General features: G+C 40.2%; 1 protein-coding gene across 4 annotated transcripts in view; it reads left to right on the plus strand.

Annotated features, from left to right (window-relative positions):
- Positions 1-14,620, plus strand: part of TEC (tec protein tyrosine kinase) — a 49,289-nt gene that overhangs the window by 8,194 nt on the left and 26,475 nt on the right. For 2 of the 4 annotated variants that reach the window (XM_051618534.1, XM_051618536.1), the window contains exon 1: positions 10,758-11,015. In XM_051618534.1, the coding sequence (XP_051474494.1) occupies positions 10,878-11,015 (138 nt within the window). In that variant the 5' untranslated portion in view covers positions 10,758-10,877. Of the gene's footprint in view, positions 1-10,690; positions 10,734-10,757; positions 11,016-14,620 lie in introns of those variants that run through there. The other 2 variants (XM_051618532.1, XM_051618533.1) reach the window with 2 other exon arrangements.

Raw genomic sequence — 14,620 nt, forward strand, 5'->3', positions numbered from 1 at the left:
CTCACTTCTACTCTACAGGAATGTCTTAGAAGGGTGTGTGCTTGATAAAAGCTACAAAGAAGATTATTATTTTAATAATAGGAAGAATAGACTTTAGTCTTCAGCAACCCAGGAAAAAGTACAAGCATATCCCTGGAGCTGGTTCAGGGCTATCTCAGCTGGTTCTGTTAAATTGGTGTTCCTATGAAAAGAAAACAAACCAGCTGCCATCACTTGTCTCTAACCTAGTGCTTATCCAGAGGTAAGTTTCTCTTCTGCAAGCTGCTTGCCTAAGAGTCTCCCCAAATTCCCTGAAAGGCAACTTTTTTTGCAGATTTTCCTTCACCTAAGGACTTCCTTACAGCTCCTTCCAGCCATACGCTGACTGTTATGATCATGTGGTCCTTAGCTGGGAGTTAACCAGTTTCTTATGGATGGGTCTGGACTAATTTTCCTGCAAGCCACCTCTTTGTACTCAGGCTCAAGGACGCATGTGTAGCTGTCATTCTGTAGGTACTAAGCACTCAACTGGCTTTTACGCTGCAAGTGCCACAAGTTTTTATCCATTTTGGGAAGTAATACAGTTGCTATATATTTGCAAAAGGGGAAAAAATATCTTGAGAAACACTGCAGAAAGGAGCACTGCAGAAATGATAAAAGGATTTATACCTGAAGTCTGATGAGGCAGTGCCATCTGACTAAAGAAAAACTGATGATTGAAATAGCTGAAATATTCATAGAAGACAAACAGATAAGGAGCTACAGCCTACTATCATTCTTGGAAATGATAGTTTCCCTGAAGAAGTAAAAAGTTCTTTTACATTTCTCATGACTAAAATTTAATGCCAAAAGCAGGTGACAGGTGGCTAGGTAAGCAGCTTGCTTCCCTTGCAATGAACAGCATACATAGTTGATGTTTGCAAGGTGTCTTAAAAGCAAATGCTGTTTTGATTCAATTAAATTTTGAGGAACTTCTCCAGATAAACTCATCTCACTAATTGTACATTAGTGAGAGTGCATTGCTGCCTTTTTGAGTACCTTATCATTGTACCTGGTACAGCAGGACTCCGATGGACTGCATAGTCTGAGCTGTTGTAACTAAAGGATGGCTTTTGAAGATGAATTTCAAAACCTGTGTACCCATACCACTGGATTTCCTGCAGGCATTTGAGGAAATTATAGGTGCTCCATGACCCACTGTTCTACATGTGCAAGGCATATCAGGTCATTTAAAGGTAGCCTGAGACAGTGGTTGAGGTGAAGTCATAAGTAAGAACTCTGGAGCAGTTAAGCTCTGGAGCCCTTAGGACAGGAAGGATGTTGGAGAGGTTCCAGAGAAGGGCCATGAAGATCATCAAAGGGCTGGAGCACCTCTGCTATGAAGACAGGCTGAGAGAGTTGGGGCTGTTCAGCCTGGAGAAGAGAAGGCTCCAAGTAGACCTCATAGCAGCCTTCCAGTACCTGAAGGGGCTACAGGAAAGCTGGGGAGGGGCTTTTCATCAGAGAGGGCAGTGATAGGACAAGGGGTAAGCATTTTAAACCGAGAGAGGGTAGATTTATGTTAGACATTGGGAAGAAATTCTTCACCGTGAGGGTAGTAAGGTGCTGGAATAGGTTGCTTAGGGAGGCTGTCAAGCCCCCTCCTTGGAGGTGTTTAAGGCCAGGTTGGATGAGGTTTTGTGCAGTCTGGTCTAGTGTGAGGTGTCCCTGCTCATAGTAGGGAGGTTGGAACCTGATGATCTTTAAGGTCCCTTCCAACCTTAACCATTCTATGATGCCTGCTTCTACTTCATGTGGGATGTATCTGCAAACCACTTGTACATACCTCTTGTAAGACATTGAAAAAATATTTTTGATTCACAAAAAGTATATCAATCTTAGAGCCAAATGGAGTTTGGGTGAGAGAAGCTAGCAGTGAGCCAGCTAGGAACCCAATTTTGGAAAAGCAATGTTCAATAGTGCAAGTGCAGAGTCCTGCTTTTGTGCCATCAGGATCCAAGCCAGGATTTCTGTGGCTTCAGCTACACCATGTAGATACACCAGTGGCACTTCACCATGGCAGTCCTTTGGTGCAGACAGCCTCTTAGAAGTATTTCAGGTTGACATATTGCTGGCAAAGTATGTTCAAGCCATGAAAGCTTTTATTCAGCCACTGAGTTTTCTTGGTAGCTTTTAAGATCATCACAGGTAAAGATCTAGAAAGCTGGGTGTTGCTTTTTTGTGTTGAAATATTATTGTAGGAGATAGGTTCTAGCTCCAGAATGAATGGGGTTGGTACCACAGGAGAGGTGGTGCTAGATGGTTAATAGGTGCCTTATTTTTACCACTTGCACTTCAAGAAGTACGTCAGCCCGATGATACAAAACAGGACTGATCACATTCAAGTTAGTGCAAAATTAGGTTAACTGTATTGATATCAGTTACTTGTCATATGTGCTGGCAGAGCAGGAAGAGTTAACTTCAGTAGTCTGAAAACACATAGTTGTTCAGTGGAAAAAGTTAATCTTAGAGTGTGTGGAAAGAGAAGTAACTGAGGAAGTATTAGTCATTCCCTGTGCATAAAGCAAGGCATAATTTGTATGTGTTACAGGATTTTAGTTAGACCATGTCAAAAGAGTGTCTTGAATACTTTTTTTTTCTTCTTCCCGATAGATTGGATTTGCTTTCTTAGATTTGTATTTTTTGGTACAATAGCAATTGACCTCCTACTAAATGGTGAGCTTTAGGATTCCTAGATGGGGTTAGGTTCAACCTCTGACTTAGCAGAACATTTATTTTTCCAGTCCTCTAAATCTCTAGCTTACTGGAGAACTAGGAAAGGCTTTTGCACAGGTATCGCCCATTTCCTTTGCCAATCTCATCTTTGTGTGTTTCTTTAGTAAGTGGGTGTTGCTGTTTCTCTTTCCTTCTTATCAGCAGGGTTTTTTTATGAAAAAGGCTGAGGCAGCAGTTCTGCTTTGCTGAATGTCCACCCAGCACTGCAGAGCAAGTGGGGAGATGGTGGAATAGCTTCAGTTTATGTAGAAGTGAAGTTAATAGACTCTGCTCTGAGCTTTTGCTCCTCCAAATCAGTGCCATGCCAGTTTGGAGGTAGTCCTTCCATTTTCCTCTCTAACCTTATTTTGAAAATATTTACCAGAACAAAGAGGACTGTCTCCTTATGAAGGTACATACATGTATATAAAAAGGGCCAATATACCACATACCACCTCCTAGTTCACACCCTGACCTTTGCTTTATGTTCATGATTTACCTTTTACCTCTTCACTGTAAGCTGAGGACCAGTTATATTTGTGCAAGTAAACCACACTGATACTCTTCACCAGACTTCATAACTGTGGTAGCATTGCTCCCCTCATTAAAAAATCAGAAATCTACCCTCAAAAAGAAGTCTCTAAATAGAAAGTGGAATTGTGGTTTCTTTGGGGTTTTTTTAATTGCCTTCTCTAAATTCTATCTTCTTTGCTTGAATCAAACATGTGATGATGAAGCTATAGCTACTGTTCTTACGTGTGATTTTGCTGGATGTTTCAGGAGGTTTTGTGAGAAGGCCCAGCTAGGGATAAGTTTATCTTGTTGTAAAGGTTTGGTCTCCCTGTGCGCTAAGGCCACCAAATACGCAAAGCTCTCGCCTGGAAGCTGTGTGATTGCAGTAAAGCCTGCTGACAGGATATTTTAGTTTGTGTCAGACTGCATATGGCTTCTGGTGAGCCCAAAAGCACAGGTTCTCAGCAGAAGAAGTAATTTCTGCCTGCAGAAGACCGGAGATGGGGTTTCTTCTGTGGGAAGCACTGTTCCGTTGTGGTAGGTCGCCTTACCTTTGTCTATTGCAAAAATAAGGTGGTAACTTTGGATCCTGAAGTGGAATTTAACAAGGTAGCTAATGCGAATAGCATTATTATGGAATGAATAGCAACAATTAACTGCTGCTTTGGAATTGAGCGGATGGTGATGCAAAACCACGTTATATATGTTGTTACAGAACTATCTAATTTTCTTAGGTCTAAAAAAACCTAGACTGGCTGAGTATTTAAGATTCTCTTACTGTTGAAGGTTTTCTGGGTATGGCTTGGCATACATTTTTAATTACCTTTCTCGTTAATCACAACTGCTCTCTCTATGTATGTTTATAAAAATAAAGACCTCTTCTTGCCAACAACATAAACCATCAGATTTTAATGTCATATTATTACTCTGTGAGGAAAATGGGGTGGATGGAGGTAGGGGTTAAACATTAATCTATAGATGGTGGTGAAGAGCAACAATGACTTTTCAACAAGCATTGAAAGAGCAGCAAAAACAAAGGCTTGGAGATGTTACAGCTCTACCAATGACACTTCACAGGAAATAAATATGGTAAATAAGTTTTTGATCTGAATAAACAGAAAGCAAAGTAGTTAGTGCATGTTTATAAGTACTACAGAGCTTTTATGTTAAAGAAAAAAAGAAAAGCTACAAATACAGAGCTCTAGAGGAATGAATAAAAAGACAAGAAGTTGTTGAGGATAGTGAAAATTGATCACTCCATCTTTTGTACAGTATCCCATAGTGTTGCTAACACAAAGTTAGCAGTAAATAATTTAAAATAAAAAATGCCCATGTCAACAGATTTTCTACATTACAGATGGTAATGCAATTTTTGTTTCATAAAGCAGAGGTTCATTTCCTAAACAGTTTATTTGTGAGGGAATTGAAGAAGGTGCACAACAAAGCTGTGAAAGGATAAAATAGGCTTTGGAGGGCACTGTTCACAGAAGGTCATGATAAAGGGCAATAACTGAGGTTACAAATCATTTGGAGACACATATATGTAATTCTCACAAATCTGAACTCATCACTGCTGCTCTTACCATTTCCCCCTGGCTGTTCTGTGCACTTCGGCTCTACTTCTTGTATGTGATTGTTGATGGTCCAGCTTGGTGTAATCAACCATCTCAATGCCAGCTGACCCTGAGAGGAACCATCACTTTTTTCACCACTGTTTTCTTCACTTACCCCCAGCTACCTCAGTTATACCGCTAAAAGGAAACAAATGCTTTTATTTTGTAAAATGTCATGAACCTGTTTCCAAGGAATTCTGGAAAACCTGTGCTGGTTGCAATGAAAGACTCCTCCTGCATGTGTATGTGAGTAGCTTTCAGTTGAACTAAGGATATTTTGCAACATCACATGGCTATTTCAGAGAACCTCCAGCCAAAGTGTTGCCAGAGTTACCCCTTTGCATATTTTCTTTTAAACGTTAATTTAGTGAGGGCAAATACTAATTTTATTTTCACAGGGTAACATGATTATATATGTATATATTATATATGATTATATATAAAATTAGCCAGTTATTCTTTGCCTGACTTTCAAACAGAGATGAGGGTTTTGCAATAGACTTTTGTCTATTAGAAAGTAGCACCCCCCAATTACATTTTTCTCAGTGAAAAAAATAGCTTACATATGATAGTAGTTTCTGAGAGTCTGCTGTAGAAAGAAAAAAAAAAAAGGAGAGAAAAAAAATCCAAGTTATTTTTACTTCTTTTTCTGGCACATGATGCATTTCATATATCACTACAGTATTTTCCATCTCAATTCCAATTTTAAAATTATGAAAGATTTTGTTATGCTATTTCTCTGTGTTTGTATTTCTGTGAAATTTGCCATTTGAACAAGGATTAATAACAGTTGTCTTATTCAGTTTTATTTTCTTTTTGGAGTTTGAATCTGCAACATTAGATGTGGGGAAAAAGTCTTCTCTACCATTTGAAGCACGAGAGCAGATTTTGCAATCCTTTCTTACACTGAGTAGTGATTATTCAAATAAGCCTGTGCTGGATGGTCATGTAAGTAACTATTCACATGTAGCTTGGTTTGCAGTTTCATGATAAAGGGACAGCAGCTTCAGCAGAAAAAAACAGGGTAAGGAGTTCTCCTTTTCTTCTTCCTCCTGCACTGTTTTTGCTCTCTACTCAGAGCTGCAGTGTGCTGCCTAGTCACTTTATGCCATTACAGCTGTTTGAGGCTGTTTGAGGGAACACATTATGAACTTGATTTGCAAATTGATCTGAATCAATTTTAAAAGCATATATGTTCTGGAACCACCTGTATACTTAAAGTTAACACTTTGATTAAAAAAAAAAAAAGACTCAGTGAATGTTGCATCATTTTAATTAATGTACTGCATTAGGTGATAACATTTTCAATGTTAAATACACAGACCTAGAATTGCTATCAGTTTGGACTCATGGGTTCAAAATCTGAAAAAGAGCAAGTTTTCAGGGTGTGTGAAACCCACATCAGAAAGCTGAGGATGACAATTTCTTAGAGGGATTCTCTGTCTTGGGTTGCAGCCCATCAGCTCAGCACGAAGATTCTGCATGGGTAGATGTTACCATCATCACTAGAGAGGGCTTGAAACTCAGAAAACTCGGTTCCTGTTTGAATTTAACTTTGTTTTCAGCCACAGACAAATGTTTTCTGTAGATGTTTGTTTGATATTGTTATGATAAACATGTTTTTCAGAATTATTTTATTCTTCAGTACTGCTCCATGACTGTGTGATATAGAGTTTTGTGCCATAGAAGATAACTATTACTTAATGCATTGGTATCAAGAAACCCAGGTCATATTGGGATGCACTTTTTCTACTCACTAGAACTTCCACTGGGACTTTCATCTATTCAACACCCGTTCAACAGTTTGAATATTAGCAGTGCTTATAGACCAGCTAACGATGACTAATTGTTTCAATAAACAAACAAAATCCAGGAGCCAGGAGTGGGATTCAGGAGATACATGGGTAGTGCTGCAGCTGCTGAGGTTACCTCATCACTTAATGCCCCAGTTTTCCCCGATGAAAACCAGGAAAGATGGCATGCAGAAGCAGCTGTCTACAAGTAAAAACTTCATTCTATATTGGTCAAGGTGTAACAGAGTTACAAAGTAACAGATTTACGTTAAAAGTAGTTTTCATTTGTTTTGAGGAAGATGTGTGGTGACGTCACAGCCGTTCAGGTGAATATTTGTGTAGTGTGAAGATGGATCAGTGGAAGCTGATGCAGACTTTTTGATACTTAAAAGTTGGGAATGTTGGGCCCCCCTTTATATCCCCCAAAACACTGAGAATCTGTAACTGTTTCTGATTTCAGTCGGAATTCTGAGTATTCAACATCTCTACAAATCAGATCATATTTGTTACCACGTAACTATGGTTGGCAGGGAACAGGGCAGGTCCTTGGCAGGGGATACTGTGAGAAGATGGGTGGCAGCACAAAACTCCCACAGCTGTTTCAAATAAGATAACAATGTGTCATGCAAACAGTTTCATGTCCTGAGGGATGGTCTAGGGAAAAATGTGGATAAATATTCTAAAACTGTACTGAAGAAAAAGAAGTGATGTGTAGGTTTGCTAAGAGGTAAGGGTGGTTGTTAGAGATGCTTCTCAATGAAGTATTGCAGTTTTGGAAAGGAACTTGCAGAGCGACAGGTGAGGGTGCAGTTGTCCTGAGCCTTATTTATGGAAACAGAAATGCGGCTAGAGCCATTGGCTTGGAAAAAAAGCAAGCAAAACAGGTTTCTGTGACCAAATGCAGATTCAGAGGCTGATTATCTGACTTGGGAAACTGGTTCTTACCTGCAGAGATCTCCAAGGCAGTGATAATTCAGTGTAGCAACTAGGAGCAGGTATTGACCAATTACAGTATTCATTCATTTATTTATTTATTTTTAATGCTGATTTTTTCAAAATGATTATTGTTTTGTTTCTTGTATAATGTTAACGTGACCAAAGAGGGTTGGCAGGGAAATGAAATATTTTAGCATTATCAGTATTAAGGTTTGAAATCATAGTTCATTTTTAAGCCTTCTTGGGCTCTCTAGTGTAGCTCTACAGGGATCTCTGGGATACTCTTTCTAAGAGAAATAATGATTATGCTTTTCTTAAGTACCAAGAGAGAATTAGTATTATAGAGACTAGAATAGTTGTTTTGAATGGGAGAGCCAGTGGTGGGTACCCTCTTAGTTTTGTGTGCTTTAACCTGAACTGAAGGTTAATACTGACTTTCAATTCTTCAAACAATGTTTGCATTTTCAGTCTATGGTCATATCCTTCCTTCTACAATTATCTTTAAGACTGTCAGTTTATTATCTGGAGGAGGGAAATAAAACAGAATTTGGCAGCTTGAGTAATAAAGAATGCACTCAAGACAATTATTAATTCAAAAAGATCTGTTGTCTTCCCAAGAATGCAAAGTGACAGATAATCAACAAAATATGCACATATGTGTGCATCAGAAGAAGAGTAAAACCAAAAAGAGATTATCTGTAATAATCACAGAATCACAGAATTGCTGGAGTTGGAAGTGACCTCTAGAAATCATCTAGTCCAACTCTCCCACTGAAGTAGAGTAACCTAGAGCACTTTACACAGGTCTGCATCCAGGCGGGTTTTGAATATCTCCAGCGAAGGAGACTCCACAACTTCCTTGGGCAGCCTGTTGCAGTGCCCTGTCACTCTCACTGTAAAGAAGTTTTTCCTCATATTTAAATGGAACTTCCTATGTTCCAGCTTGTACCCATTGCCCCATGTCCTGTCAGTGGGAACTACTGAGAAGAGCCTGTCTCCATCTTCCTTGCACTCACCCTTTAGATACTTATATACATTGATAAGGTCTCCCATCAGCTTTCTCATCTCCAGGCTAAAGAGTCCCAGCTCTTTCAGCCTTTCCTCATAAGAAAGATGCTCCAATCACCCTGTCATCTTCGTCACCCTCCTCTGGACTCTCTCTAGTAGTTCCGTGTCTCTCTTGAACTGTGGAGCCCAGAACTGGATGCAGTATTCCAGCTGTGGCCTCACCACGGCAGAGTAGAAGGTAGAATGACCTTCCTTGACCTACTGGCCACACTCTTCTTTAAGTAACCTAGGATTCCATTGGCCTACTTGGCAGCAAGGGCACATTGCTGGCTCATGGATAATTTACTGTCTATAATCACAATTTCCAGTCCCATTATAGCCTTTTACTTATGCATCCTAACTGGTCTTATTTTGTAATTACACCTAAACCACAGACTGATTTTTTAGCATATGCAGAGATATATACCTTGAAGATAAAAGGGTATTATAAAGAAGTGAACAACTATATCCACCTGTATGAAATGGAAGGAGTGTGAGATACAAGAGTTTAGTCGGCCAAAACAGGGTGAAATGCAGTCCCTGGGCTAGATGGCAGGCAATGGGTGTAATTTCATGTACTGTACAACAAATACTGACATGTTTGGGCACAAAGCACAAGGAGAGGCACTAAATTGAATTCCTTTAAATTTATTTGAGCTTTACTTTTATGAGGTAATGTTGTGAGGATGGCTGTGGCTTTTTGCGCCAATGCTGTGAGATGCACTGTTTTGTCAATGGTGATGTTGTCCACAGGGAAAAATGTACGTATATTTCCCCAGTGAATTTTGAAATACTCTAAGTAGTAAATAGGTGCAGAAATTAAGCCCTGTGAGAAATTTAAAAAAGGTTTTGTTTTGGATTTGTTGTTTTGTGGGGTTTTTTTAATGTGTTGGAGGGAAATTTCCTAGCAGTACAGAGATCTGCAGTAATTATCTAGGGCTTTGGCTTGGATTATCCCCATCCCCTCCACACCCACACACACTTGAGAAGTTATTCATAATCACTGGTGCCTCAGCAGATGCTGCTGTTCTTCCTCAAGACATGGCCTCATCCCACAGCTGTGCTGCTCCAGTGGGAGCTGCTCCCAAGGTCTGCACCTGCAGCATGCCCTGGCTTTGGAGCAGGGCTGGAGACATGGGCTGAGAGGTGCAGCAGGCAGGTCTGGCAGAAAGTTAGCAAAGGGGAGGGTCCTAGGCATGGAAGTTTTCTGGAACAGCTTCTGCACAACCTCTCCCCCACCTGTCATTCCTGCCTCTGTGCCACCTCGTGTTAAATCTGTGCAGGCAGCCATCTGTGCTGCACGGGGATGAGTCTGGCTGGATCCCTTCCCCAGCCTGCTTCCCAGCCCAGTGAGAGGACACTCGCACAAGGCGGGGTGGCAATGAGCAGGTGAGGGAGGAGGTCAGCTGTGCTTAACTGGCAAAGAACAGAGCGACTGCCTGGCTATGTCTCCAGCAGGACATTAGAGCCAGATTTGCAACCGAAGTAACTGCATGTGGGTTCATTTTTATGTGCTTCTAAGTCATACGTCCTACAGCTGTCAATCGTGGTGTAAAACTTCAAAGTAGTTTGACACTACTGAGCAACCAGAACTCTCCAATGTAAATTACTTGGGTTGTTGATGGTCAGCATGAAGCCTTTCTAAATAGAAGATGGAGGGCATATATTTTCTGAGAAATAAGCTTTAACTCTGTTAATCCTCTAAGCAACCTTTTTTCTGAATGTTTTCAGTAATATAATTGGAGTGAATTTTCAAAATGACTTTTACTCGTCCATGTTCAGTTTTGTACAACAAGCATTTTTGTAAATGTCATTTATATATGCACAGACCTTAGCAATTAAAACTTTGATATGCATTAGGACTTTGTAATGAAGAGCAGTTGTACACTGTGTTTGCCTGGAGCACATTTCTCACCCATATTTTCTGTGATGTAGGCTATGTGTCCCTTATTTCATCCCAGTAAAGTCTGGCATTTGAATTCCTGGGAACATGCCAGCACAGTCCTCAGCTGAGCAAAACCTGAACTTCCTTGTCTAATAATTAACTTTTGTAAACTTCCAGATGCTTAGGGTGAGCTCTAGCTTTCTGTGTATTCAGGTAGTTTCATTTATGTGTAGAAGCTCTTTTTTACTACAGAAATCTCCAGCTCTGTGATCCTCCAGAGATATCAAAATGATTTATTCCTCTTGTCTTCACAGGAACTGATATTCAATGGCTAGAAACAGCTGACAAGTGGCTGAAATGAATACGACTACTATCCTACAAGAGATTTTGATTAAAAGATCACAGCAGAAGAAGAGGACTTCTCCCTTAAACTATAAAGAGAGGCTTTTTGTACTTACAAAGTCTATGCTAACATATTACGAAGGTCGAGCGGAGGTAGGAGACACAGATTTATACTATAAAGTGCCTTTGTTCCTGTTTGCTTTTGTATACTACTGTTTTTTTCCCTAGCATATATAATACTGTCAGGAATAGATGGGGGCAATGGCCATGAGGGCAATGAACATGAGCTGCCATTTGTCTTTTATTTATAATGCAGATTGACAGAGGTGCAGATAACTTATCTGGTGTTCAACATTAACTTTTTCTTAATCAGAGCAGTAGTACATAGCCAGGATGCCAGGAATAAGACAAAACAGCTTTTACAGGTGATGATCAAAGCTGACTTCTTTCTCTCTCCAGAGAGAGGAAAGATCGCTGTGATAACAAAGTGGGGAAAAGGAAGAAAAAACTTAAAATTGTAGTAGCTTGTGTCCATGCTTAACATGAAGGCCATTACTTTCATATCTGGGAATTAACTGAATTCAAACAGGAGAAAGGGCATTTGTTAGGAGGAGTGCATTGCAGACCAAGTTTACTAGAGATGAGATCCATTAGAGTGAATCATGTAACCTAGTGATTGAAGTGAAGTTGGAAGCAGTTTATCTTTGGCAGCATGAGGAGCTCATCTCTGTTAGAATTTTCTGTGTAAATTCTGTTAAGGATTAAGAAAAAGATCAGACTGACTGAGGTTGGAAGGGACCTCTGGAGGCAATCCTCATTTGCACTTGTTGAAGTTGGTGAGGTTCCTGTCAGCCTGTTTCTCCAGCCTGTGTAGATACCTCTGGATGGCAGCATGAACCTCTGGCATATCAGCCACTCCTCCCAGTTTTGTGTTATCAGCAAACTTGGCAGAGGGTGCCCTCTGCTCCATCACCCAGGTTATTAATGAAGATGTTGAACAGGATCAGACTCAGTACTGACTCCTGGGGTACACTGCTAGTCAGTGGCTTCAAACTAGACTTTGTGCCATGGACAACCACCCTCTGGGTCCAGCTGTTCAACCAGTTTTCAATTCACCTCAGAATATGAATTTTTGTATTTTTACTAACTGTGCAGCTTGAAGTACTTATTTTAGAATACTTTTAAATTAGTGGTTTTAGAATGCTTTCCCCTGCCCCCTCCTGAATAAATAGGTGGGGGCAAAGAAGCCCCCTGAAACATGTTTTGAATGCTTAACCCTGTGTCAGCTTACATTCAGGTGAAATAGAAATGTAACTAACAGGTTTTTCAGGTCTAGTTGTCAGCCTTCAGGAAATTCCACTTCTAGCTTTCCCCTTGTAGCTTTCCCTTTCCCCTGCTGGTTAATGTCCTCTGGCTAAAATACCGTTCCAGGAGACTGACTGGTGGATCTGTCCAAGAGAGGATTCAAACTACCAGTTTTATTTTTTAGTGAGCTGGAAATGGCCTGCCCATATTGCCCTCAGCTGTGGAGGCAGTAACTTCTTAAAATATTCCAGCATAGGGTAAGGACACATGGGGCAAAAATATTCATTACACCGACACTAGCCCAGCAGTTTGCTGCTGATCCAGGCAACTCCATCTCATCCCTGACCCAGCCTTGCAGGACTTTCTTACCCATTTGGATTGGTCCTGGCACTTCTTGGAATCCAAACTGCTGTGAAAAAACTTGCCCATCATCAAAAAGATACTTAATCCTTCTTTATTTTTGCTGGATGAGTGCTTGCTGGGTTAGCAAGCTGTGTCAGCTCTATGCAGGATCTAACAGGTTCCAGAGGAGGTGCCAGGTGGTGCAGTACAGGATGCTCCAGCTGTTGACATCAGCTAGCTCATCAGACTGGCTCAGCTGAAGCACAGCTTTCCAACCTCAAACCCTTTCATTTTCACCATTCCTCCTAGTTAAGATTCTTTTAAACATTAAGAAGCACTTTATTTTATTAACAATATTATTTGAAAACAATGAGTTCTTATCTTAGAGGGGTACACTGAATATTTTTGTCAGTAATACTTGGTCTCTATTTGAAAAAAACAGAAAAATCACAGCAGGACTAAGATCTCTGTGACTCAGTGGCAGCTACTTCTTTGTGGCACTGGTAAACTGAAATTGAAAAAGTTTGGGGGTTTTATCAGTTGTTTGGTTTTTGCTTGATTTTTTTTTTCAGCCAATGCTAGTGGCTGTAAATTTGTATTTACAGTAAGTTGTATATTCTGGTGGAAGTAACTTATATAAAAATAAATCAGTTGAGATTAAAATATTTCTGGCCCTTCTGAACAGTTGGAGGTTTATTGCTGGAATAAGTATGGCTACTGTGTACGCTGGTTGAATTTAAAGATATGGCAGGTTAAGGGATAGGTATGGACTGATCTTATTTCAGGTTTGGCAATATTTAAAGTCCAGATTGCTCAGATAAACATGGAAATGCCAGGGCAAGAAGATCCCACACCCTAATTTTAATCACATAACTGGAGTCACAGCACTCTGCCAAGGGTGGCTGAGTTCTGCTCCTCTAGGCAAGTACATGATTCCCAGTGTGGTGACTGGCCAAACTGAAGTGGGTTTCTTTGTTTGGGTGTGGTGTTTTTTCTTGTTGTGGTGTTGTTGTTGTTGTTTTCCATTTTAACTTATAAGGGAATTCAGTAGAGAGAGTTCAAGAGGAAGCCAGGGTTTGTGGTCACGTGAGTAGTCATGCCACTTCTTTTAAAAAACAAGATTAAATTAAACCTTGTTTTCCAGATTAGTCAATACTCAGAGTGTGGGCAAGTTGGCATTATAAATAAGGTGACAGAATTAGATACTGACAGAAGTGGAACATTTATGACAACTAAAAGCAGTCAACCATACCAAATGTTGTTCTTGTAAATGCTGCTGAGAGATGAAATTGATCCTGTCCGGTGCAGCTGGTGACCAGAAACTGCACATTAGAGAAGTGCTCTTCTCTATTTTTTCTGTCTTATGTGTTGACAAATTGCCATATACTTACTTGGAGCAATAAACAATTATATCATAAGCATGACTACTAGCGACAGGGTAAAATCTTGTTGAAACTTGCTCATAACCTATTTAAATCTTTTCACACGTACTTCCAAGCAGCTCAGGTACCCTGTCATGGCACAGAGTGCCTACAGCGAAGCTGGAGTTGCACTGTTGCCATGACAAGGAGAAATGTGGCTTCTGCTCTTAGAAATATTGCTGGATTGTAGGTCATGGAGGAGGTGTGTGAACTATCAGTGAAGCTTAACTACAGAATCAGTAAAGAGGCTGAATTTCAAGACTGGTTTCAAAGCACAGAAACCTGAGAAAGGAGAGTCCTGGTTCAGGTCGCCTGCGTAAAGCTCTACAATTATGAGTAATGTCATGGGAAACTTTGGTATAGGAAGCCAATAGGACCTTGGCTTTTGTGGCTTAACTTCTGGACATTATGCTGTTTGGTAAAAAAATGGGAGATGTATCACCTTAAGGTTGGTTAAAAAGATGGCAAATAAAAACCTTAAAAATAGAGATACATGAGGAGCTGACTTGCCTTAAGCATCACAGAGATTATTTTTAAGTTGTCAGAAAAAAGGTAATATTCTGTTTAAGCTGGAGGCAGCTTCTGGTCTTGGCTTTTTTTTTTTTTCTTCCCCTCTCCTCCCATAAATTCTCTTAATTAGTAAGTGTAAATGTTGAGAAAATACCATTATTGCAATCTTGGGCTAACAAT

Source organism: Apus apus, chromosome 4 (assembly GCF_020740795.1).
Source record: "Apus apus isolate bApuApu2 chromosome 4, bApuApu2.pri.cur, whole genome shotgun sequence".
Lineage (NCBI taxonomy): Eukaryota > Metazoa > Chordata > Aves > Apodiformes > Apodidae > Apus > Apus apus.